The sequence below is a fragment of the Rhamphochromis sp. 'chilingali' genome, assembly GCF_963969265.1.
Source record: "Rhamphochromis sp. 'chilingali' genome assembly, chromosome: 15".
NCBI classification, from domain to species: Eukaryota; Metazoa; Chordata; class Actinopteri; order Cichliformes; family Cichlidae; genus Rhamphochromis; species Rhamphochromis sp. 'chilingali'.
This window is the reverse complement of record NC_137942.1, coordinates 5456232-5484221: the sequence shown is the minus strand read 5'-3', so window position 1 is coordinate 5484221 and position 27990 is coordinate 5456232. Positions and strand designations below refer to the sequence as shown.

Here is a 27990-nt window from a genome sequence, read left to right as displayed (position 1 = left end):
GACGAAGAACAAGAGGAATACGCTTCCTGTAGCTGTTTTACTGAGAGAGGAGGAGAGAGAGAGTGAGAGACGTTGAGGGAGGGAGGCAAGAGGAGAAGGAGGAAGGGAGGGGGGAAAAAAGCCAACTCATCTGACACAAACAGTGGGCCAAAGAAAGGGGAAGAGCAGGAGCAACACTGTCCAACAGGGGTGGAAAAATCAAAGTTGGAGAGAGTGAGGAAGAGCATAAAGAAGACTAGACAGAGAGGGAAAGAGCCTGAGAGACTCCACACAGACTGGAGACGGGAAGAAAAAACTGTTTTAACTAGGCAAACAAAAGAAGAGAGCAGGGGGTGAATGAGAGAGGGGCCCCAGCGTTCAGAGGTAAGGAAACTATTAGCCTGCCATGGCTGAATGGATGCATTTCAGTGAGATCAGATGGAGTGACGGCGCTCCTATTTCTGCTCTGTGTTCAGTTGTTGCTATATATTTCCTCTATGCAATGCGTGTGTGTTGAGTTATGCATGACAGATGAAACGGGGACAGAGGGAGGAGTGAGTGTGTGTGCAAAAGTGCGTTCAGCATACAGGGGTGAGAGAGTTTGGTTGGATCAAAGCTCCAGATGGACTTGAACGGGCTCTGGGTTCAGCTGGTTGGGTTTTCAAGTGAAGAAGTTGGAGTTTTAGATCCATGAAGTCTGAGTTAATGCAAGATACTGATAATCAATCGCGAACCTTTTAGAATCGGGGGGAGCTAATTTTATATCTGACATGCACATATATTATACAAAGTCTGGAGGATTCATGGTGGATATAGATTTGTGCTTGTAGGCGGTAAGTAGTAGTATATTTTTTGTGTGAAAAAGCAACCACGTGATGCATAGTTTGTGGCTTAGTCAGAAAGTAAGAAGTAATGGGGTATGCCTCACTAATACCACAAACGTCACAGTGAGCTAACTGGAAATGACACTAGGGATCACTTTATTTCATCTTTATATAAATATTTCTGGAGGTTTTTAAATCTTTAGGCCAGTCCCACATTTTTAGAGGATCTCAAAATCGATTTAAGGAGTTATGAAATCACTGTTGAAAGGCGTATGTCACTAACAAAACATTCCCAGTAGATACAGAGTTGCACGGCATACTTTTCTTTTCTTTTTTTTTTAAACACATAAACTGAAGCATAATGCTGATAAACCTGAGGAGAGACATACAAGTCAGTCACAGCTAACCCAGAATGGAGGTTAAAGATTTTACTTTCCTACCAGCTTATAAGGGATTTATACATAAATCTGCTATTACACAGACACAAGTAGTGTGGTTGCAACTCTAAAACGTAGTAAAAAGTATACCGTTTGTAGTAAACCGTGTAGTCACATTAATTAATATCATGACAGGAGCTACCCCACTCCCACATTTTATCTGGAAACTTGGTCATACAATGAGGTAAGCCAGAAAGCAAGAGGGAAAGGAAGTCAGGGTCAAACGGGTTAAAAGAGAGGGTATTCTTTATTTTCATGACCTCTTGCAGAGATCTGGGTTGCGTAATTTACAAGTCCTCAGTGGTGGTGATGAAGCAAACTGAGGCAGATTGAGGCCAGGAAGAGGCAGGACATTATTCTCTTAGCGGAGCATGTGATGCCCCGTGAACAGCAGGATGTTGAGGGAAGATCATTGAATCTAATTGTGAGCATAACGGAGCCATGAGGGGAGATGTCTGCAGGCAGGAAAAACAGGCCAGTCACGAAGGCTCTGTCAGGGTGGAGTTCAGCTTTTGGGTGCTTCGAGGATTTGAAGCAAAGCTGCTGTGTGCTTAAATATTTAACTGGAAAACTTTCTCTTTTTTTTGAGGTAGAACCACATGAACATAAAGTAACACTCAGCTAAGAGCATGATTACGTTCAAAGAAAGTGTGATGTTTATGGGTCAATATTAAATGAGCAAAGCGCGACTAGCATGGGAAGAAAATGAGTGTGTGATAGGATGTGCCGACCCTTAGCCCCTGTTTATTTTTGGATAGCTCATGTTTCAGAAGCTGGGAATGCTGGGAGAGGACAGTCCATGTCTGCTGGTGTTGTCAGAGCTTCTGCACTATCCCGGTCCTATTTAACGTGCACGTCAACTTCCAACGCTTAGATGGGCGTACAAAGCCTCCATATTTGATTCAGTCACTGTGTTACACCTGCTGTATAGTCTCACATGGGTCCTGACATGTGTTGAACTAGTTATTTATCTGAACAGATATGAAATGCCTTCATGTCATGGAGCCTAAAATAGCAGGAGAGAATTGATTTCCAACCCGGAGCACTTGTGCCAGTGGTGAATCATGTTGGTGCCAAGGGATTTATGGGAAGTGGTAATTTGATCAAATACATTATTATATAAAAGGGCTGATTTAATTTAGAGTTATCTCCACCCACTGAGCTATCACTAAGAGCACTGAAAAACACAACAAGGAGAAAGGGATAGCTAAATGCAGTAGACAGAGAAACAGTCCATCAAAAGTAACCAAGGAAATTGTTAAATAGATACATAAAAGTAAAAGATAAAGACTTGAAAACAGTGAATATGTAAAAATAACTACATTTAAAATAACAGAGTGGACTGGTAATTAGCTTAAATTAATATTTGCAGCTTAAATTTATAAAAGTAAAATCCCTGTTTTATCCAGTAGTTTATCGTGTAACCATTATAACAGTGGTGTTAGTGATGTCAGGTCTGTGGGGCATGTCTGATAAAACAAGAACTCAAGTATTAAATTTTATGAAGTATCTACATTTTGTACCTGAAAATAATTTTGGCTAAACGTGTCCCTTATTTCAAACATTTGTCCCAAATACTGAAGCTGCAACAATCTAAAGCCAATAAATGAAAGGTGATAATGGCAGCTACATAAAGATCACAGTGAAAGGCAGCATGATAGAAAATATAGTCCAAACTAATCAGATATTCTTTACTTTCTCAGAAAACAGGATGTCGACCTTGCCATCAGAAAACAGCCTTGAAGATGCCTACAATCGCAGCTTCTGGATGGTATGTGTACTCAGTGTGTGTGTGTGTGCGGGGCTCTGGCTTTGTGTGTTTACATGTTTATACCTTATGATGGGACAGGGAGATATACTACACAAGATAGCTCCCCCCCGTATCTCAAGTCTGAGCGAACATGCAGCCAAAACAGTCCAGAGTTTTGTCGTTCAGGCAACACAACTTTTTAAACAAGGCTGTGTTTTCATTTTTAAGTATGAATAGTTACTCTCCGAACCGCCTCGCAAGGATTTAACACAGCTCTCGCTGAAGGCTTTTGGCTCATTGACTTATTCTATGTGTTTGTCTGGACTGAGTCTGGGGACCAAATAAAAAATGTTTTTTTCCTATAAAAACTTAATGCTTTCACAGAAAGTTATTTTCTTTGTTTTTTTTGTGCTCTTTTTTTGCATGAGACTTAACAGAATAGTTTGATATATATACTTAATATCTTGCCACCAGCTAGCCTTAGAACTATGGGAGCCATTTCACTTCCTGTTGATCCCATTGTGGAACATAACTGGCCAAAATTCAGTCTCAGGAGCAGCAGTGACAGCCCGTATGTAGCAAATGAAAATACAGCTGAAATAATTCTATGCAGCTCCTTGTAGAGGAAAAAAAAAGAAACCTGAAATGCTTGCATTCTGCTAATACATCTTAATTTGTTTGTGAAGAATTTACATCAGGACCACAAAGATGAGACGAGCGTATCCTGGATTATCCTCCTTTCTAAAACAAAATGGATTTAATGTTTTATTCAGTACGGGCTGAAATCGCTGACTGAGCCCATAAACTTATCAGAAAAGTGTTTACAGAGATCAGCTCCGAGGACTGTCTTGCCATTGAATTATATGGGACACGAGGTCTTTCTGTAGCCACAGGTATCACCCCCTGGTGCACATGAAAAAAGAAATCAGGTTTACGCACTTTCAAGCTGGCTTCACTTTTCAGACCTTGAAGCTTTCTCCATTTTTTTTCTGTCTTTGGACGTGACACACTTTCTTAAGCACACATTTCCAAATGACAACTAAAACAGATGTTAGAAGTCAAGCCATAGCAGAAACTTCCACATGTATACACAAAGCAGCTGGCTGTGGTGATTGAAGGTGACTGCTATCAGGGGGTCTGCTGCTGCTTGATGAATAAATATAAATTGACGAGTGCTGTAAAGTATCTCATGGTGCCTCAGTGTTCCCAGTACTGACAGAAAGGCCTTACTTAGGGTTCTGGTTTGGCTGGTGCAGTTAAGCAGGTGTCTCTACCTTATGTCTGAAGTGCAGAAGCCTGAGTTTGAGTCCACTCTCTCTCCTCCTCTTTCCTTTCTACGCTTCCCTGCAAAACTGTCAAAATGAAATCTTAAGAAAGAAAGATATTAAGTTAAAAAATCATCTAAAAATGTAACTATATTTTCTGTTTCAAAACCTCCTCTCCAAAATGGGCTACACGTCCATCGGGATCCATTCAGTGCAAACTGTATCAAGAAGAAGTCTAAAAAGTTCTTGGTTATATTACATTGTTGCACTTATTCCACCAGCATCTCCAGATGTCGCTAATTAACATGTTTATTTAATCCATAAGAAAACAACAGTACGCTTAGGACACGCTGATATATTAATGATGGATGTGTCCCAGTCCCAGATCGTTTCTTTACCTGGTGCAGTGATAACGAGGCTGCAGGCTAAGTGCCGAGCTCATTTAACAGGCTGCAGCTTCACACTAAACAGAGACATCAGAGAGGTACAGAATAAAATCTGCAGCACAAAAGGAAAACAGGGATCAAGTTTAGACCTTCTGCTGCATTTTTATATACAATACAAAAGTGGCTTTTATTTCACAGCACCAACGTAGACAGAATGAGAAAAATAAACAGTCTGTAGAACAGACCTGTTTCCACAAACATAAAAGATAAATCCTAAGCATTATCTCTCTCACCGAAGCCTAAATGTACACACAGCATATCGGCCATATACCCATCTCTGTGAACTACCGTACACTCTGTTTACCAGTCATAGCCCAGTTTTGCCACCATATTTTAAGGCTGTAAACATTTCAGAGTGCCTGACTGTCTAATTTGAGTGTGCTGCCGCTTTAATATTGGCTTTGTCTGCTATTGGCCTCAATTGGCTGCCCCACTTTCATCTCTCCCCTCCTGTAATTTGGAAGCCTCCTGTTGTGCTGGATGTGTTTCCAGGCCAGTTCCCGTCTGTGTCATCCTGCCACCGTGCTCAAAGGCTGCCTGCCTGTCATTATACTGCAAACTTCAGCATTTCGGTTTTGCATTGGCAAAGTCACCTCAACTTTATACATAGTGATAACAGTCTCTGGACCCAGTGCATGTCCCTTTTAAAACATTAATGCCACAGTTATATAAAGGGATTATATATGCTATTATATGCTTTGTTATATTAAATAAGGGCATTCTGTGACACCTGCATGTCTGCTACTAAAGTAAAAATGCGATTATCACATATTTCAAACACATTTTCAATTGTTTTCAAGTAGAAAACTAAAGATTTAAGAGTTTGATTTGTAACAGACTTTCTTTTCCTTTCTAGAACAAACATTTTTGACTCGCTTTCCCTGAATCTGTCATCTGCTCTTTGCTTGAGTTGCGGTAAAGTCACTTTGGAGTATAGTCTGGAAATGTTTCTTTTATGCCATTTCATCTTTTATTAATAGTTTTACTGCCATTGCTTTCACTACCTTTTACTTATTATACATTTACTTTAAAACTTTATCACAGCTACGAAGCATCAGAGCAGCATCTACTGTGGTACTGCTACACTACTACCAGCTAATACTTTAACTTGACACACATATGCAGGTTGTGAAACATAAAATCTGGAACATGTCAATTTCATCATCCCATCCATTCATCTACATTTAACACTAATGCAGTTCTATAATGAAAACTCGCCAGGCTTTTAACAGTTTGAATGCGATCATTTATTTATATGAGAGGTAATTTTTTTTCAGCAGAAGTCTTTAGTCATTTCCTTCGATACCGCTTTTGTTGCTTGGACTGATTCTCTAGTAGCGGATTTGCATCTGCCTCGGTTATTGGCCAACTGGGTCTCTGCAGCGTTGCCGCTGGCCTCAAACTGGATTCCTCAGCTGTTTCTGCTTAATTCGCAGACGAGTGAGGAAAGTCAGTGCAAACCACAACAGAGGCAAAAAGAAAGGAAGGATAGAGGAGGAAGGAGGAGGGCGCTTGTGTGAAACACTCCTCGTGATTAAAGCATTTAAAACTACAGTGTTTCATTAAAGGCACACTGAGGGCTCTGATTGCTTTTTTTGAAGGGTGTTAATACAGACAATGAAAAACTTTTACATTCAGGGTCTTTGTCCTTCTACGTGCAGCACTCTTTAAAGCACTCTAAACTACACTTGAACAGAAACATTAAAATGCAGGATTAGTAAACAAATCATTTGCAATTAGAATGAAAAAGAGATATATGTATGATATATGAAAAATATGAGTTAAGAAAAATGTCACATTATAATAAAGATGCATCGGTTGATTGCTTTAGTTACCTGAAGCACAAAACTGCATATTTGTTTAATGTTTGCTGCTAGCACTACTTTTCACAAACAACAACTGACCTTTCTGTTGTCCCTGCATTTAATTAACTACTAATTAAGAGTCCCATTACAGACTTTGGACATTGCAAGAAAAGGCTGTTGTTGTAACTCTAGAGGCTTATCATCTTACACTGAATTTGCCAAAGAAAATAAGTAAAGAAGCGTATTCTGTGTTACAGTATCCAAAAGTATATGACGCACTGAAAGCACGCAGACAGTTTTACTATAGTCTCTTGGAGCTATCCAAGTAAGCCATGTCTGTGATCCAACACGTACAAAACCCGTAACCAGAGCCCCAATATTGAGGTTATTAGTTACATGTGTGTTTGACAGGTAAAACATTGGCTTTAGGGACGTCTTGTTCACTCATGTCTTTTTTTTTTTTTGTGGTATTTACATCAACTATATTGCCTCAAGTAATTTAAAACAGCATGGCGAACAATCACACTGAAGCAGCTGTCTAAATGTGTCAGTGACAACCAGATAGAGTCTGACAGAAAGTGAAAAAGAGAGTAGGAGTCAGTGCTGAGAAGGAGCTGATGACAGCTGCCAGGAAAATTGCAGAGATTTCCAAATTCCACATCCACAAACAACACACTTGCTTCAGAGATGTTATTACATTTAGGGCCCTGCCTCTGCTGCTCTCTTGTCCTCACTCTGTCTGGCTTTTTATGGACGGGCTTCGACCGCGCCTCACACTGTGGCCGGCATTTGTGCTACCAGCGGAAACTCAGTGCCAGTGAAGTGTCACTCGTGGCACGTGGGAGGATTAGCCTTACATTGCTGCTGCAGCGTCACAGCTATGGAAGGACTATGATGGAAGGGTAGCATTTCTACCTTAATATTTTTGTCTTTTGTACTACAAAACAAAGGAATACTAAACATTCAAGAAATCACGCTTATGTGGACTTTCAGTTTCATAGGGGATGCTTTCACTTACTGAATCCAACATTTTGATTTCATGCATTAAACAGCAGCAAGAGTCTCATGTAGCAGTCATCATCTGGTCAGACAGTTTTCCATACATTAATTGTGAAAAGTAAAATAAAATTCAGTTTTCTTTTCATGTTGGTATTTTATTAAGAAGCATGTGGAAATAATTATTTTAGCTGTTTAGCTCAATTCACTCTTATCCTTGGTAGCACCCTCTGCTGTACCCCAGATTTAACTGCAGCCAACGTCTGCACAACACGATTAACAGGAAGATGGTAATGGGTGTATTTCATTTAGCTGTGGTACTGTTGTGCCCTTAAACAGGGGAAATAGTGAGGAGAGGTGAAAGAACGGCACAGACACGCAGCTCTCACTCTCACTCGTCTGTATTGAGTTTCAGAAGCAATACAACCAAAACAATATTCTTATGGATGCACTCAGTCTCAGGACAACTGTATCCAAACTAAGTCACTATTGTTCGCTGCATTAGCTGATGAGAATACTTTAGATAACATGAACTGTAGCATTAGACAAAAACATCTTTTTAACTCGCACATGTTAGCTGACACAGTCACTAACTTTTCACAGCAATGAAATAATACTTTAAGTACTGCATGTCTTTCAGTAGTTAACTTATACAGATCGTAACAGAAAAATCTTCACACAATATGGCGGAGTAATAGCGAAAACTAGCATACGCAGCAACAGAGATTAACTGGAACTTCTCAGCAAAATAGTCTGCAATTCACATCTTCCGCTACAATGAACAATGATAACAATGTAATAATCAACAGTAACACACATTTATACAGATTTGTGCATGACAGTTACCTTAAACAGGGGAAATAGTGAGGAGAGGTGAAAGAACGGCACAGACATGCAGCTCTCACTCTCACTCGTCTGTATTGAGTGAAGGAGGAAGCGCGCGAACCCACCTACTGGAGCCCTGAGGCATTAACAATGGATCGACGCACAATCAACCCAGGCAAAACTTTCACTGCTTATCTCCCTCTATATTCCCACTGCATATTCTATTCGAAAACAGTCAAAGCAACAAATAAAACATTAATAAGGGCATCACATGAAATATAAGGAACAGAGATGTACAACTTCAAAACTAATCAAATTTATGATCCACCACATACTCCCCCTCAGAATAGATGTTGTCCTCAACATCCAAATGTTTAACATTTAGCACAAACGTGGAGTTATGAACATTAATATCACCAAAACCACATACAATAAACCATTGCATACTATAACTGTTTCTTGTACCTTATATGTACTCTACAAAAATAGTTTCACAAGCTGGAACTCTTTTCATACATTCTTTAGTGTGGGTTATTACCCAAAGTCTTTCAGTGTTCTCATACAGTCTGTATGAATTACAGTGTCCATGCAGTTACATTAACACAGTCTGCTGCTGGCTTGAGAACAAAGTCATTTTAGTGCAGCTTGTCAAAGCAGTCACTCTCTCCTTTGACAAATGTCCATGAGAGTGATACAAGTGGCCGTAGCCATGTGGTGTGCTTTGGATGTGTCTGTTAAGCTGCAAGCACAATATGAATCAGTTCAATGTCCAAAAGTCACTTTGAATATGAATTCTGTGTTAAACAGTCCATTTCCTTGTGGTTGGTGTGGAGTGTAAGTACATTGTCTCTGTTCAGTAATGTGTTTCGTGTGTGATCACAATGTTTCTTTTCACTCAAGTCCATACAGTTATCAGTGGCAGTATGCCTGAACAGTCCGTGGAACCATGAAGTGTGTATGATGTGATGGTGTTCTCAGGTTATAACAAGCTGGTGAACCAAGCCGATCATATGTGAAGATCTTTGGTGGCTTGCGCTCTCTACTCGGTCGCTGATGCTCTTGCTCACAGGTCCTGCTGTGTTTGTCTGGAACAGGTGCAGGAACAGGTTCCTCCACTGATGGTTCCTCGACATAATTTTCCTCTTGGTCGGGTAGTTGTTCACATTGGTTCAGTACTTCATGTTCATTCTCTGGCTCAGATGACATGTTTTCCACTGTTTGAAGGTGTTTGGCTGGTTCATCAGTGCTCATAGGATTCAGTGTCGGAGGGTAAAGTGGCTCAAATGGCTGCTGAGATGACACTGGATAGTACTCATCATCGTCATCCTCTTCCTCAGCTTGTTCCACTTCCTCACTTGTCTCCACGGCTCTTTTTCTTGTTCGTGGTCGCACTTCAGTTTCAACAGGCAGATAGTCACATGGCAGAAGAAGATTGCGATGCAATATCCTTGATCTCCCTTTTGCTTTCTCAGGTCTGAGTTCATAAACTGGGATATCTCTGCTGACCTGACGAACGACTGTGTGAACCACATCCTCCCAGTGGTTCCTCAGCTTGCCTGGACCTCCTCGAGGTGTCATGTTCCTTATTAAAACACGATCACCTGGCTGTAATACTGAGCTCTTCACCTTGCTGTCATAATGTCTTTTACTTCTTACAGCTGCTTTATGAGCATTTTCTCTCGTGATCTCATATGCTTCTTCCATGCCTTGTTTCCATTTTACCATGTAGTCATGATGATTGCCATCTCCTTGTTCTGAGGTCAAGCTGAACAGCATGTCGATTGGCAATCGTGGGGAGCGTCCATATAACAAGTAAAAAGGGGAAAATCCAGTTACCTCGCTGCGGGTACAATTATAGGCATAAATCAGTTTGTTAAGAGAGTCCTTCCAGTTAGTTTTCTGACTCTCTGAGAGTGTTTTCAGCATCTGGAGTAGTGTCCTATTAAACCGCTCCACTTGTCCATTCCCTTGGGGATGGCAGGGAGTAGTCCTGGACCCAGCAACTCCACAGTAGTTTTTTAGTTGTGCAAACAGATGATTTTCAAATTCAGCACCTTGATCATGATGTATTCGTGCTGGAAAGCCAAATCTTAAAGCATAGTCATTAAAGATTTTGTCTGCAGCCGTTTTACCTGATTTGGAAGTTGTGGCATACGCTTGGGCGAAGCGTGTGAAATGGTCAATGACTACAAGGATGTATTCATAACCCCCTTTGCACTTGTCAAGGTGCAGGAAATCAATTGAGACAAGTTCAAATGGGTGAGTAGTGACAATATTAGTCAGTGGTGCTCTGCTCTCATGACACGGCTTCTTCTGTTTTATGCAAACACACCTTCTGGTCACATAATCCTCTACTTCCCGTTGCATATAGGGCCATCCAATTTGTCCCACTCCCTCAGGAGACATATGACCTGTGGGCTGAGTTTTCTTAGTTCTGAACGTGATGGTTTTTCCTGTGTTAGTTTACACTGAGTTACAGGTCCAATAGTCGGATCACTTCTCTGGTCCTGTTTGATCTGGCCTTTTGTCAGTGGAATGATGGAAACATCTGTGGCCATGGCTGAACACCTGACTGAGACACCCATGGACCATGACACATTGGAGTCATCCTGCCTTTCCACTGCCTGTGTGGTTGCTCCAATTACATCGTATGCCATTTCCTCTGTGCATTCATTCATAAACGTTTCCATGTCTACCGGCATCCTGGAGAGGCTGTCTGCATCCACATTTTCTTTACCAGGGCGATATTTAATTGTGAAGTGAAAATCTGCCAGTTCTGCTACCCATCGACACCCTGTTGCATTCAGTTTGGCAGTGGACAGTACATAGGTAAGTGGATTATTGTCGGTGTACACGGTGAAGAATGGTGCATAATATAGGTAATCACGGAATTTTTCTGTGATAGCCCACTTGAGAGCAAGAAACTCTAACTTGCCTGAATGCAGATGGTAATTCTTCTCAGCTGCAGTTAAAGTGCGGGAACCATAAGCAATCACACGAAGCTTTCCATTCTGCTTTTGGTACAACACGGCACCTAATCCCTGGTTTGACGCATCAGTGTGAAGGGTGAATGGCTGTGAAAATTCTGGAAAGCCTAGAACAGGGGGCTGAGTTAGACAGTCTATCAGCTGCTCTAGTGCTAACTGGTGCATGTCGGTCCACTCAATAGGTGTACTCGAAGGGACACTACACCTGTTTCGCTTTGTTTGCCACTTTAATCTTGTGTTTCGCTGGGTTTCAGCATCTGCAGGTCCCTTGAGCAAGTCATACAGAGGATTTGCAATTCTGGCAAAATCCTTGATGTATTGTCTGTAATAACTTAGTAGGCCCAACATTGCTCTTAGTTCACCAACAGTACCTGGCTGTTTGTTTTTCAAAGCTGTTACAGCAGCAGTGTCTGCGGAGTCTATCCTGCTTCCCTCTGCTGACACAATCCTGCCAAGGTACCTCACTTCTGTCCTAAACAGGTCACACTTCCTTGGTTTGAGTTTGATTCCGTACTCCCTGAGTCGGCGCAGCACTTTCCTGACATCCTCAACATGATCCTCAAACGTTCTGCTAAAGACAAGGACATCATCGAGGCAAGGCACACATATTTCATCCCTTAACCCTTCTAAGCACTCCTCCATGCAGCGTTGAAATGCTGCCGGAGCATTCATCAGTCCAAATGGGATTCTGACCCACTCATACAGGCCCCAGGGGGTCACAAAAGCTGTTAGGTGTTTACTGTCTTTGCCCATGAACCCCTGGTGGTATGCTTTACCCTGGTCCAGTAGAGAAAAGAGAGTGTTGCCACCTAAGTTGTCCATGATGTCTTGTACTCTGGGAATGGGGTGGCGGTCTGGGTGAGTCTTCCTATTCAGCTCTCGGTAGTCAATACACAAGCGCAATGTACCGTCTTTTTTTCTCACACAGACTACTGGAGAGGAGTAAGATGAGTTTGATTTTTCCACCCACCCCTGAGCTATTAGGTCCTGTAGGTAGTTTTTCATTTCCTGATACAAGGGTTTTGGTACAGAGAGATAAGTCCGTGTGACTGGCTCATTATCTTTCAACGAAATGTTCATTTGCAAGTTTTCAACACAGCCTATGTCATCATCAGATTTAGAGAATGACTCTGACTCTTCTCTTAACATCTGACTAACAGCTTGTCTCTGGTGGTCATTCAGGTGAGTCAAGTCAACAGGTGGGTCCCATTGTTCACTTTTAGGTGTGTTCTCACCTGAGCTCTTAGCCTGGATGGGACGGACTGATGCAGTAGGGAGGCAGTCAGTTTTGAATACATTAGTAGGATATATTGATGCAACAGACTGCACAGTTCCAATAACAGTCCTACTTGGCAGTGTGATGTCATGGCTGGTGGGATTTTGTACACTAATGACAATTTTTGGTGTCATACCAGTCTTTACTAAAACAAGGGTATCACAGAACTCGAGTCCTTCAGGCCACTGTGGGTTCTCATGAGGCTCGAAGATCAGGGTTCTATCTTCTTTGAAAGGCGGGGCTTGCACACGACACTCTATTTGGACGGAACTCTGTTTAGGCACTTCAACTCTCTCATTTGTTGTTCTTACACTGTGCTCACATGGCTGTCCCACTGTCACTGCATTAACAAAAGCTCTTGCCCTACTCTTTCTGAGGTGAGGAAAAGCTACTTTTACTGTTTTCATGAGTTTCTCTTTATTCTTAGTGTTTGTCTTATCCTGTACTCTGTTTGCAACTAGGTGTGAAATCACATTGAAGCCAATTATGGGGCATGACTGTTGGTTGCCTTTTAACACTAACACAGGTATTAGCAGATCTTTATCATTAGCAGCAAGTCTGAAGCTTACCTCGAGCCAACCAATATATGGTATTTCCGTCCCATTGGCTGCTTCAAGTTGCAGTGGTTCAAGTGGGTCTACTAGTTCTGCTATATCTCTTAGTTGGACATCAGGCAAATGGGTCTGTTTCCAGGCCGCATCTACAGCACAAATTTGTGAACCTGTGTCCCAAAGTGCCTGGATTCTTTGGTTGTGCAGAAAGCACTGAATGAGACATTTCTCTCCTACAAGCTCTTTTACAGTAGGCATCTTCACTGGATTACTTCTTTTCCTACACTTTGGTTTGCAACTTGACTGTGTTTCCTGTTTCTTAATAGATGAACATGTATGTGGCTTACAGTACCTTCTGTGCACAGACCAGTGTGTCTCTTGACAGTCTTTTGAGCAGTACAATGTTATTTTACAAACAGAACAACATTTTAACTTCATACTCTCTTCCTTTCCCTCACAGTTAGCACAATATTGGGACTTTTCAATGCTGTCGGTTGCCCCATGTCCCGTGGGAGCAACCTCCCTTAGTTTAAAGGGCTCCCTTTATCTGATTTTGTCAGTCTAGGTGCTTTACAACCTGCACGTAAATGCTCACTACTCCCACACCTAAAACAATGCTGGCAATATGCCTCACCTGCCTGCACACATGCAAAACATCTGGGACGGTGACTTGGTGAGGGATAATATCGCTGTGGTGCGAATCTTTGTTGAAACTGTGCTGTCCCATACACATGCCCAGGTCCATGTGCTGGGTGGTGTTCCTGTGCTGCTGCAGGAGGGTGCTGGTGGTAAAATGGCATGCAGTTTTGTTCAGCCTTAATGGGGAAAGGCTGCTGAGGTGCTGGGGTTGTCTTTTGAATGGTTTCTCTGATTTGGGAAACTTCAGCCCTCAAGTCTTTCAGCAGCACCATGTCAGCACGCATTTCCTTTATTTCTGTTAGAAGATCAGGGGGTGGAGGGGCTGGTTTCTCTTGAGCTGTGCTTCTCTTTCCCACTGGGGAATCATTAGACTGGACAGTATTTACAGCTGTTACTCGTGATGGAGCGGCATGTTTCTTTTTGTCCTGTCTTTCCTTTTCATTTGCGACTGCAATATTTACCTTCTCGAGCAACAACTCGTCTGAAGTATTTGTTTGCAGGAGGTAAGGTTGCAGGTCACTTTTAATATTGTCATTCTGAAGACCAGTCAGGACAGTATGCATAAAAAGGCTCTGGACTAGTGCTGGATCATACTTTAGACTGGACTCAACTTCCTGAGAAGCAAACAGGATTTTCTGTCTCAAGTCCATTGTCCTGATCAAGAAATTTTGGGGTGTCTCTTTACTACTCTGAACCTCAGAGGTAAGTTGTTTGTATAACTCTGTGGCACCTTTCTCCTGGTAATGAGACCTGAGGATTCTCCTAAGAGCAGGTAATGTGAGGTTTTCTTTTCCTTCAAGATAACTCCTTAGCTGCAAGCCTGGCGTGATAGCACGAATTACAGCATCAGTGATTTCTGATTCTGGGTAGCCTCTATTAAGCCCGCTTTCAATTTGTCTGGCCAGACTGGAGAATGTCAGCCTGTCTTTTTGCCCCGGCTCTCCTATTTGGCCTGATATCTTAAAATCTTTGCGCCACATGGAACTGTTTGGTGCTGTTGGAACAATGTTTCTCACTGGGGTGCGAGGACTTAAGGCAGGATTCATGCTATTCCTCATCAAGTCATGCATTTCACCCTCTTTTTGTTGTAAGAGCAGTCTTAATGTCTCTAACTCCTCCTGGCTACTTTCCTGGTCCTGAACAGCTGGATCCACTGTTTCATTCACACCTTGTTTTTTATCCATTTGTATGTCACTTATAATGTCCTGGACATTAAGAAGTTCTGACATACCTTCATCCTCTCGGGTAGCCAGCTCGGTGCGTTCAAGGTGCTTAACTAAATGCCAGACTAGCTGACTGCGCGTTCTATTAATCACAAACTCTTTTCCTGGTCCTGAGATTTGAAGTACATCACATAATTTAGTCAGCTGCTCTAAAGTCAGTTGATACAGTGTTCCTTTAATCTCCAGCTGAAGCTTTTCTAATTCAGACTCCTTGTTGTCAGAGGAGTTAGCACAAGCAGTCAGTTGAGAAATGATCAGACTTAGTTGGCTTTTACTGCCCCCTAGTGGCCACTTTTTCACTTCAGGATACAGATACCAACGTAGGTCTAGCGATGTCTCTGCTGCTTTACTATGCTCCTTTCTGATACCTGGGTCGTCTGGGGGGGATGATCAACGAGAGGATTTCTCTTACAGGTCAGGGATGGTCCTCGAATCAATCATCCCAGCGGTGCCTCCAAATGTTGTGCCCTTAAACAGGGGAAATAGTGAGGAGAGGTGAAAGAACGGCACAGACACGCAGCTCTCACTCTCACTCGTCTGTATTGAGTTTCAGAAGCAATACAACCAAAACAATATTCTTATGGATGCACACAGTCTCAGGACAACTGTATCCAAACTAAGTCACTATTGTTCGCTGCATTAGCTGATGAGAATACTTTAGATAACATGAACTGTAGCATTAGACAAAAACATCTTTTTAACTCGCACATGTTAGCTGACACAGTCACTAACTTTTCACAGCAATGAAATAATACTTTAAGTACTGCATGTCTTTCAGTAGTTAACTTATACAGATCGTAACAGAAAAATCTTCACACAATATGGCGGAGTAATAGCGAAAACTAGCATACGCAGCAACAGAGATTAACTGGAACTTCTCAGCAAAATAGTCTGCAATTCACATCTTCCGCTACAATGAACAATGATAACAATGTAATAATCAACAGTAACACACATTTATACAGATTTGTGCATGACAGTTACCTTAAACAGGGGAAATAGTGAGGAGAGGTGAAAGAACGGCACAGACACGCAGCTCTCACTCTCACTCGTCTGTATTGAGTGAAGGAGGAAGCGCGCGAACCCACCTACTGGAGCCCTGAGGCATTAACAATGGATCGACGCACAATCAACCCAGGCAAAACTTTCACTGCTTATCTCCCTCTATATTCCCACTGCATATTCTATTCGAAAACAGTCAAAGCAACAAATAAAACATTAATAAGGGCATCACATGAAATATAAGGAACAGAGATGTACAACTTCAAAACTAATCAAATTTATGATCCACCACAGTACTGTGCATTATTCAGTGGAACTTAGTAAGACGTCATTATGACAATGATTTAGAGGATCATTTAGAGAAACACACACAAGTAAATGAAATCAATACTATATATATTTACTATACATATGTAGAGTGAATGTGTGCAGCTGGAGTCTGCTTAGCATTGCAGAAAGCTGAAGCAACTGACAGCAAACCTCCAGAAAGTTACAGTTTCTGGCTAACAAATATTCTGGCACAAAACCATTAAAACAAATCATTGTTTTAAACACAAAATGTAATTAGTGAGCTTTTGATGAGCTTTAGATGTGTTGGAGGCTTTGTTTAAAGCCATGCTTTAAACAAAGCCAAGCTTTGTTTGCAGTTCCTGAGAGCAGTCATATATTAAGGGAACAGTTAAGAGAGGGCTCAATCTTCTCACCTCTCTCTCAATGAGCTTCCACAGTATTGCAATCAAATCTCATTTTGAGTATAGATTATTAGTTGTTGCCAGGAAAATTGCTTCTGATATGTTAGTAGTGTGCAGTAAGGTTTGAACATGCAGGATCCACGGCTCCATTCAAGGGTTTGAGGGTTTAAACTGTACTAAATGTAGTTAAACAGTTACCCTTAAAATATGTGGCAAATTTATTTACAATTTAGACGAAGATTTGAATTCCCTTTTCTTGAGGACAAAATGACTTGCTGTTCAAACCTTCTGTTTACGAGGGGCAGCCAATCAGAAGACGGCTAGGTTAAAGGAAAGGGGGTGGACACAAGATTAACTGAGGGTCTGCACCAAGATCCATCATAGGTTAAATAAGGATTATTTTAAACTGTGACACATACTAAGCTACTCTAGTAGAGCCCGAGATTAAAAACATGGCGCTGGAAATGACCATAATAGGTCTGCTTTGAGTAATCTAAACAACAAAACTGAGTTACTATAAAAAACGAAGCTTCAGGCAGCGAATATTTGCCCTAATATTTCTACTTATAATATTAGTCTATTTTTAATATGTTACTAGTATTACAAATTAGAAGCAGTAGTAGTAACAAGCAACAGTAGCAGTGTGCTTGTAATACCAGTTGGAGTAATCTTTTTGTTTGTGTTATTCAGTTTTGGGTCTCCATATTTCCAAGAATACACCGAACAAATGTACCGTTTTGGATTCTCTGGCACTGAAATAATAAAACTAAAGAAAAGAAACTGAATCACTGAACACTGGAACATTTTTTGTTAACTTCTAACTTTTTAAAGCCAAAAAATTAAAAGACTTAGAGTTTAAAGCATCAAATCAATTTAACCTTCCATCCACTTCATGTGTTTATGATGTGGAAAGCAAATCTTCCTCTCTCTTTGTGTCCTGGCAGCCTGGGAACTATCAGCGCACTGCGAAGCGAACAGAAGATGCTTTCCAGGCCTGTAATGACATAGTGGCATGTTTCCAAGAGAGAGCGCGCGTGGAGAGGCAGTACGCCCAGCAGCTCAGTGAATGGAGCAACAAGTGGAAGCCGGTGGTGGACTCTAGTAAGATCAGTAACCGCAACACATAATGAACGTGGAAATGATCTTATTTCTAAATCATGTCCCAATTATTACTGAAATACAACAGTAATTTTAATGGTGTGTCATCTTCTTCTCCTCCTCCCTCCCTCAGGTCCTCTATATGGCTCTCTTATGAAGGCTTGGCAGTGTTTTCTGTCCTCCGCCGACAGGCTTGCCGCCCTACACGCCACCATCTGTCGCTCCCTGGTGTCGGAGGATGGGGACCGGGTCAGGACCTGGCAGAAGGACACCTTCCACAAGAAGTTATTTGGGGGTTTCAAGGAGTCCCACGACATTGAGACGGGGTTTGCACGTGCTCAGAAGCCGTGGGCCAAACGACTTAAAAAGGTCAGATTTTTTTTCCAGATTTGTTTATGGTAGTTACACATCGTCATATTAATTAAAAGCTTTTGTCTGATCTCAGTCACTGAGCTGTGTACAAAGATATAAAATGCCACGTTAAAGTTAGTTTAGTATGTTGTGAAGCAATAAATTACATACTGAGGCAGCCACTAAAGTACAGTTTGTCTTGGCGCTTGTGGCAGCTGTTATTTGTCACACTGCTTTGATTGGGATAATCTTTGAACAATATGTTCTTATTTTTCTTTTTTCTGCACACATGCTTTTTGCCTCTTTGAGCACTTTGTTTTAGAAGCAGTTTCAAAACGTACAGTATTATTTTACATTTAATTAAGCTCTTCCCAAATTCAGTCTTAAAAAATAAAGAATTTGTTTTTACTGATATGTAAATTAACAATAAACTTGCAGCCTGGAGGCTTTTGAAGACCGCTACCATCTTACTCACTCACTCACATTTTTACTTAATCAACATTTTGACCATTTGGCTGTAGCTCAGGTGGCAGAGCCGATCAGCCACTAACCAGAAGGTCGGTGGTTCGATCGTGGGCTGCTCCTTGTCTGCATGCCAAATATCCTTGGGCAAGATACTAACCCCACGTTGCTCTCCGAAGCATCCATCGGAGTGCGAATGTGTATGAATGTTACTTAGAAAGCATCTAGAAAAATGTGCTGGTGTGAATGGGTGAATGCACAAGTTGTGTGAAGCGCTTTGAGTGCTCAGAAGAGTAGAAAAGCGCTATATAAGAACCAGTTCATTTACCATTTTGAAATTATTTCTCATTTAATGAAATCTTTAATGAAATAAGCTTCACCGATGCAATATTTTCCTTCCTGATTTTGAGAGATAAAAGTGGAGTGTAGTTCTCGCGCTCCAGCAGCAATACACCTGTTCCTAAAGAAAAACGTAGCTAATATTTTTTTTTCAATTTAATTTAGTTTTTCTAGTGGTTAAAACCCCAAAGTGATCAGAGAGGTTGAAGTCATGTGTTTTTGTTTTAGATTTCTAAAGATTTAGCAACCACATTAGCTTCATTTATCAGACCTGAGAGGCTACGCACATGTTTTATTAGCAGTGTAACTGTTGATAATATATAAAATGAGGATGTAGCCATCTTGAGATTACACATTGGTTTTGAACTCTGCATTTTGAAGCCATAATGTCAGCTGCCATGTTGTTGTTGCACTTTATATGAGTAAAAGGATGCTAAGTAATCAGTGAATGCTAGCATGTTTGGTTCGCAAGTTGCATTCATAAACTGATAAACTACCCAGGTGCAACACACACTAGTTGAACATTTTAACATGGAAGTCTGTGGAGATTCACTCACTCTCGTGAAGCCAGCCTCAAGTGGTCACCAGAGGAACTACAGTTTTTGCTACTTCCTGCTTAACTTCATTTTGCTTAGCTTCTCTGGAGGTTTACTCTGGAGTCTAACTTAGTGCTAGTGGAGTCCATGTAAAGTCTCTGTAACCACTAGAGGGCATCAATACATCTTTTATATACAGTCCATGGCTTCACAGCTCCACTCCAGACAGCTCTGGTCATCATGACATTTTAATGTTCGCTTCTGGGAGCCTTTTCTCTGTGACATTCCCAAGCCTTATTTTGTGCCAGTGCCAGAAACCCAGTTCTCAAGAGTGTTTGTGTTCTGATGCAATGAGCCACTTGAATCTGTACCTTACAGTGAAATGAGAGCAGCAAGGGACATGCATCAAAAATATAATTTTGCCTCAAAAGACGAGCCCTTAGGGGATCAATTTTTCATATATACTAGAAGTGACTGTGGCATCGCAGATGGTTTCTCATTAAGTAAATGGCCTCAATTCAAATACTATATTTAGAAAACAGGAAGCTAATGCACTGCTATTTCAAAATGAATTTATTCAGTAATGTGCTTTTCAGAGTCAGGTGCATCTTAGCTTAAGTGCCTCTGAAGTGCCTGTAAGTGAATTGGTGTTAGTGTAATCGGTGTATTTCTATCCCTATCTATTGTGCATTGACTCCATATAGTCAGTCTGTGCTTTGGTTTGCATCCACAGCTGGATAAAGCAAGAAGAGCATACCATAAAGTGAGCCGTAAAGAGCAGGTAGCCAGAGAGCGAGAGGCACACGCTCAGGGAAACCCGGACGTCTCCATAGACAAACAGAAGAAGATCCAGGAGGAGAGAGAAGTGGCTCAACAGGAGGCCGAGAAGGTGCACACCACGTCACTGCTTTCTTATTTTTTTCCTTATTTTTTTAATTTTGTTTTCTTGAACTTTCTGTAAGTTTTGTCTTACGTGCACTGTGGAGTTTCTGGCCACGGAGCATTAAAAAAAATACTATTGCATAATTATTAATTAATTAAAACAGGTGAAGCATGAATGATGAGTTAAGGAATCTCACTTTGGAACATGAGTAGATCCGTACCTTACCACTGATGCTCGGTGGAAGGGTGCCTGTTACAATCCTGGTTTACCAGGAGAAAGGGGAGTGACATTAATAAACCACAGGGAAAAGGTTTAGTGACTGTTAAGTAGGTTATTGTGTTCCTTTATGGTTTTAAACTAATAAATCAGAGGGCATGTGGATGCAACTCCACATGCTAAGTATGTAATATCTGTATTCTAGTTATCAAAAGCAAAGAAATTAATTACACGTCTTACTAGCCTGTCCAAAGCAAACGTTAGAGAGAAAAGAAAGACCCTTATTACTAGTATCTCTAATAAAAGGAATCTAACTGTGTGGTGAACAATAAGTAGAAGTACTGTTACCTTTCCTAATTTACAAATCCACCAAGTGGAGAGCAAAACAAGCAGGTTGATGAATCAGAACCTAGCAGGCGTAAACCCTTCACTATAAATTACGTGACCAAAGTACAAGTGACCATTCCAAACATGGAAAAGACTGCTCCCTGGCCTGACAGCCCCTTTTAAAGCAGCTGCAATAATTAGCCCCGCTGCGGTTGGAGTACGGCGCCAGATGAATCAAAGTGGCAGCAGGTAAAACACAGAAGGAGCAAACAATTGAGGAAGGCAGGATGACGGACAGGTGCCAGCACCAATCAGCAGCATAGTTAGTCTCCAGAGTAGCGCAGAAAACAGTCAAATTATACAAACGGGACAGAGTGGAGCGACCAAGGAGTGCAAGAGTGCTGGAAATGTTTCGTGTGGTTTAAATCAGTCATCTTCATATCCTCTCACAAGTTTATGACGTGGTTTCTGCTGTTGTACTGTAATAATGTCTACTTCACAGGAAACCTGTGATGTCAGCACTGGGGTGAAGCGTTATATCAAGTTAAAATTCATTACCAGTTGTGACTGCATAGTCTATGGGAGGTTAAATGTTGCAATTTTTTGCTTTGTTAATATTTTTATATCAGTTAATCACCTGACTGAACCTGGTGAAATCATTTTGAAATGGTTTTGTTTATCTTGGCGAGCTAGCTTCAGTTTATCAAAGTTTTTTCTTAGAAGACTGTTGTTGAAGTTCTTTGTTTCGCATGTTTTTAGTGGGATGAAATGTTTTGTGTAAGACATTCGACACACATTTAATACAATTTTTGTTTTGCTTTTTTGACAGTTAGATTTCCACTGCTCAAGTTTTATTTGCCAATTTGGTTTGAAATACTTTCAGGTCCGTGCCCGCTACGAGAAGGTCCTGGAGGAGGTGAACAACTATGCTCCTCGCTACATGGAGGAGATGGAGTCCGTCTTTGACCAATCACAGGAGGAGGAGCGCAAGAGGATTGTATTTCTTAAACAGGCTTTCCTCTCCATCCACAAACACCTGGACATTACCAACAATGAGAGGTGAAGCACGGTGCTTTGTACGTGTGCGGTGTTGAGAAAAGGTGCTGCTGCCGCTGCTGATTAGAGGATTGATGTATTTGATTAAACAAGTAGCACAGATTCGTCTTATGTGTGAACCCTGCAGCTTGTGTCGGGCTGTCTTTAGAGTTAAGTATGTTGAAATCAATAATTTGACTTAATTTACCTCTAATTAAAAGCTATACCACTACATATTAGCACATCACCGACTCTCTTCTACTCTGATAAAGGAAATACTGGATACGATGGCAACTTAATTACTTTATAAAAATGAGCCAAAGCCACAGGGAGAGGAGAGAAATTATATACACTATTAATCTGCTTAATTTGGGGGGAACACTTAACTTAAAGTGTCCCGGATTGCAGTGTAAGTGAATTTAGTATGTTTTTAATTATATAATCATCAGTATCCAGAGTACACATAAAATTTGTAACATATATTCCAGATCATTGGGTTTCTTATAGCATGGTGTTTATTAAGTACTATGAGACATACTATACCTAAAGGACACAGGGTATTTCCAGCAGTGTGAACCTCTCTGAAGCTAAATGTGAGAAAAGAGCTGTGGAAAATATCCAAAATTCACACGAGACAGCACGACTGTTTTTGATAAGTAGGACTATTAGAGGAGAGATGATCTCTTCCAGCAAAATTTTAGGAACGGATCAGCATAGATTAAAATCAAATTTGAGATTTTTGTGTTTATCTCTCGGCATTTAGTGTGCGGGCCGTGTACAATGAGCTCCACAACACACTGATGGCCATCGATGAGCAAGAGGACCTTCGTTGGTGGAAAAACACCCACGGCCCGGGCATGCCAACTGACTGGCCTCACTTCCAGGTATTTCCCTTTATTTTCCAGCATTTTAAGTTTAACTCTGTGCACTTTATTTTAGTTACTTATATTCCAATGTTTTTTCAGGAATGGACACCTGAAAAGAAAAGCAAAAAAGGGAAAAAAGAAGTGGAAAAATCAGGAACAATAGAGAAGAGGTGAGGATATTATTCCGAACGGGAACTGTTAATGTTGTCTAGCTTTTTTTGAAGCAATCAAAGATTAATCTCTTTCTTCTCTTTTTTCCACTGACAGCGTGATGATCGGGGGAGTGAAAGTAAGAGCTCTGTATGATTACGTCGGCCAGGAGACAGATGAGCTGTCCTTTAAAGCAGGTAAACACTGCAAGATGAATGACGTCACTGTGAACTCAGCCGCGTCTCTGTATATTCATATTTTGAAGCCTCAGCTTTGGCTTTAAGGCTGCAGTCATGTTTTTGGAGCCAGAATGTGGACCATATTTGGAGGAGAGGGCGCAGGGCTCACATAAATACTTTCCTGCCTAGTGTATGGGCTCAGTCACACATTCTGGCTCACACTGAATACAAAATTAAGTCCATACCATATTTCAAAGTGGAGGATTAGCTGTCGTATGAAACCGCACACTCATTGGCTCGCAAACTTTCAATTCCAATGGGGTAACCAGTCAGAACTGACCCTCTGTTAGGTTTTTGCATCCTATATGGTCAACAGCAGAAAAGCTTTTCTCAGTGACCTGAAGCTGTCATTCAAAGAGGCCACATTGCTACATTAATGTCGAGTCAAGCCATTTATTTGTACTGTACATCAAAAAAAATAACCGGTAACAATCCAAGTATACAAAAGTATATGAAATATACAGAGACCAGCAGTGCCGACGTATTTTGGTCTCAATGTTTTAAGTTGATTTTAAGTTTTTAGATTCTTTTTCTCACAGTTTTTGATTATTGTTGGGTTCCTGTTTCACATCTTTATTATCCTAGTATAGTGCGCCTTATTTGGTTCCTGTTTCTAGTTCACGATCATTCTGGTAATGAGTTTCAGCATTGTTTTGTTTCATGTCTTGGTTGCTATTCGTTGCAGTTATACTTCGCAGTTCCTTCCTCTATCTCATCTTTCTGTTAGTGTCTGCACCACATTTTTCAGGTCTGGTCTGATTTTAGTGTGTCTTTTGGTTGTTTTCTTTTTATATGTTGAAGGCTGTGTTCCTTTCATGCCTTGCATTATTTTTACTTTTTCCTTTAGTGATTCTTTTCATCTGTGTCTCAATCCCAAGGGTCTTCCTCTTTTTTTTTTTTTTTGTTACTCTTTAAGTTTTCCCAGATTATTTGATAGCTTTTGTACATTTTGATTAGTTGCCCTTATTTACCCATCTTGCCTTCTCTGAACTTTAGTATATCAGCTTGAAAATAAAGCTAGAAACATATTTATGTATCGATCGCAACTTTATCGGTGAATCTTTGGGTATTAGCTTTTGAAGGCTGCCTCAAGTGGCCGTTAGAGAAACTGCACTTTGGTGCCTTACTTGCTGAAAGCAGCTTTATTTCAAATGTACTACGACTATTATTACATGAAATTACTAAGCAGAATGGTTTGAATCATTGATTTTACAGTTAAATAAAATATATGTTTAAACTGTTATAGGCTCTTTTTTATGGTTGCTGGCCTGACAAAACAAATAAGGGTTATAAGGCTTCGCTCACCCCAACTGTTTGCAGAAGACGGCCGCCCCTCCCTGAGCCTGGTTCTGCCAGAGGTTTCTTCCTGTTAAAAAAGGAGTTTTTCCTTCCCACTGTCGCCAAAGTGCTCATATGGGGTCATATGATTTTTGGGTTTTTCCTCTGTATGTGTTATTGTAGGGTCTACCTTACAATATAAAGCACCTTGAGGTGACTGTTATATATAAATAATATTGAATTGAATTGATGTTTAAAAAAATGTTGCAATAGTTTTAAAAAACAAATACAGAAATTAATTTTCTCTTCCTCCCTCCAGGTGAAGAGTTTCTAAAGATCGAGGATGAGGATGACCAAGGATGGTGTCGAGGGAAGAAGGATGATGGGTGGGAGGGGCTTTACCCAGCCAACTACGTGGAGGTGGTGTAGTTACCTGAATGTGAAAGATCTTTGTTATATCAAATACCACATGACAGCCTGAGTAAATATATAAACATCTAAAAAACACAAAATCAGTGCTGTAAAAGTCCACATAAAGTAGCTGTTAGCCAAAGAAGCGTGTCAGCACAAGACGATGGAGATTTTGACATACAGAGATTTTTAAAAGTGCCCAGGTTTGTAATCTCTTGAAGGACTTTTGATATATGTTTTAATATACACACTATGCATAGACCACTTGTATTGAAGCCATATAAATAAACAATGCTTTAATGTAAAGAAAGAAATAACATGCTGGAGTATAACGGTACAGTTATTTGGTGCTGGAGTCAGTGGTGTAGCCAGAACATTTTAAAGGGGTGGCCAAGCTAAGACCATTACATCCATCGTCACATGGATTTTTATTTTTCCTGCATGGAAAATCACTGCAGGTCAGAGAATGTATGAGTATGTTTGTACATAGCCCTTTAATAGGTGTCATTATTGGTTATGTGGGGTGGCCACAGGGCTAGTCTACAGCAGCCATCTCCTGCCACCCCTTGGCTTATCCCTTGAATAAAATGTGTGTGGGACTGCTATTTTCTTTAAGCTGTTTTTAAGCCTCGTGCAATTAAAATGCTCACAAAGCCTCACAATATATGAAGAAAGCGTTGCTAAAACTGTGATTATAATTATTCCGAAGCAGCCGTACAGTTGGAGTCAGCCTAATAGATGCAGAAAGCCATGTCGACTGTATTTCTCTTCTGTTTTTGTGGTTTAAAGGAACAGAAAGTCATTAGGAATCCTGTATAACCCTCAGTTAGCCAACAGTGAAGCTGTTTTACCCACACCAGCATCCACTCACACCCCACAAAGTCCAATGCTGTCTTAGTTTATACCGAGTTGACTTAAATCAGCTTTCATCACTATTTTCCTATTAAGAATTTATTGCTTGACTATTTGTATGCGAAAGAGATTGAACCCAGTGGCAAACCCAGAAGAGAATCCAGAGAATATTCAAGCAACTCTTAATATTTCACCTCGCTGGTTTTACTCTTTCGGGCTCACAGCTTTACAGTTTTGGTTCACTCTTACTCAAGCTGAGAAAATGCTCTTAAAATCCACTCAATGTGACCTTAGCAGCACCAGCTACAGCAGACAAACAGACACACCAAATATTTCCAACAAGGCTAAAAACACAACTAAATGTTTTTATATTGCTTCAAATGTGTTTATCAATTTGCAGCTGTTCATCATTTTGAAATTCTTATTGCTTGTCCTTTTCTGCCCAGCCTCTGCATCAGTGAGGGAAATGCTTGCAGTCAGGGTTGCCATATACTCTTTGTGAAGGCAACACGATCACTACTAGTTTGTTTCCACTGACCCCAATCAGTCAGTCCAAGTTTAACACCCTGCGCTGGAATGACACTGCAGTTTAAGAAACAGTTTATGGTGTAATATTTCTTCACCAGTATTGTACCTGCTAAACTGAACCAGTAACTGTTAGAGGTCTGTTAACACGTATTACATTAAAAACAAGCAGGTATATTAAACTGCAGGTTATTATAAAACACACTTATTTTTCACGCCTTGTTACAAAATATGATGAAGGCTGAAAAACAGATTTAATAACACGCTGACATAAACAACAAAACTTCCTAGCTGGGCCTTGTTAGCATACATTGCATTCTATTTTTACACACTCCCTAAATTTTGTATTCCTACGCTTTGTTATTCATTATCACTCACACAGCATATAAACAGGACAGCTTTACAGTCATTAGAAGCCATATTTTGGGATAGTGGGTCAGCCAGTGGCTTGTGGGCTTTCACAAAAGACATTGTGCAAGGCTGGGCCCGAGCTATTTTAGCAACTAAAATGTCTGAGTGGGGTTATTTAATACCCCGTTATGTTTATTCAGGACTACTTCATTTCTATTTGTGTTTGTTATACCTGCTTATTCCTCTACTTGTGATAGATTTTCCAGTGTTAACACGAGCTGTTTTCATTGTCACTTTGGGCATTAAGTATCTGCAAAGAACATCGCAATGTAGATTTAAACAAAAACCTGCAATGGATTGGAATGGAAATCATGGATTGCAGGGATCATACATATGACTTCACACAACTATCAGTTACCTCTTGCACATCAATGTGCCACCTCATGTAAAACACCATAAGACTGTGGGAGAGGTTCAGTTCAGCTTTATCATATATCGCCAAATCACAACAAATTCCCCTTTTTATTTTGTAAGATAAAGACCCGACTATGGTACAGAGGTGAAAGTTCATTATAGGAAACATTTTAGCAGATAAATATACACAACTTCAAACAGATACAAATGTAAAGATCTGTAGAGCAATTGAGAGAACAGAAAACTGCCCAACTAGCTATGTGATCCAACCTGCATACAAGAAGTAAATCTGTTTCCAAGAAAGCCTTTTTTCACCTCACCTGCCTGCTGCTGGCTGCCTGCCTCATTTTTAAGTTCAAATTTGTTCAACTCTGCAGCACAAGTAATCGAAAATATTAGGTTTAGATGTGAAAGCGCCTTTGCACTGAACCTCGGAGTCCCCTCCTGGTTAGAAGGCCTTTCAAAGTTTAGCAACTCTATCACGAAAATCATAAATGAGGTGCATGAAGATCAAAGAGGAAAAGTGCTTAAAGATGAAGTCCATTCATAATTTAAAAATTTTGATGTTGCACCTTTAGTTAAAGGTGCAACATCCAGGTGAGCCCTATTATCTGTCATTATGGTTCACAATGATCTTTGCTATGGGACTAAAGTCATTAAAGCATCGAGTTGCTTTTAGAAAAGGAGAAAATGTCATGGGGAATAGTAATATTTCTTAGCATGTCACACTGTTCCTTCTGGGTAACTCCTGGGGAACAGTTAGTCTTTCTGTCTGTCTGTAATATCTAATCTTCTGTTATTAGATTGTAACTATCACAGAGAGCATCTTTACCAAAGTGAGGAACGTGCTGGGTTTGCCTATTATAGTATCTCTATATGTGCTGTTGCTGTGTGTCATTCTTTGTCATGTAAATGTATGACCTTTCAAATCCCCTGTCTTTTTAAAATAAAAACTGTTAC

At 40.6% G+C, this 27990-nt stretch overlaps 1 protein-coding gene across 2 annotated transcripts; it reads left to right on the top strand.

Annotated features, from left to right (window-relative positions):
* Positions 1-128: 128 nt before the first annotated feature.
* LOC308411230 (protein kinase C and casein kinase substrate in neurons protein 3) lies at positions 129-27990 on the top strand. Of its 2 annotated transcripts, none has more exons than XM_080905085.1 (10): positions 129-363; positions 2944-3011; positions 17642-17798; positions 17929-18164; positions 20217-20372; positions 21793-21968; positions 22708-22828; positions 22910-22980; positions 23078-23157; positions 24797-27990. In XM_080905085.1, the coding sequence occupies exons 2-10, from the start codon at positions 2952-2954 to the stop codon at positions 24904-24906; spliced, it is 1167 nt and encodes a 388-aa protein (XP_080761211.1). In that variant the 5' UTR covers positions 129-363; positions 2944-2951; the 3' UTR covers positions 24907-27990. The 2 variants fall into 2 exon arrangements, with proteins under 2 accessions (XP_080761211.1, XP_080761212.1); XM_080905086.1 differs by lacking the exon at positions 129-363 and adding an exon at positions 551-812.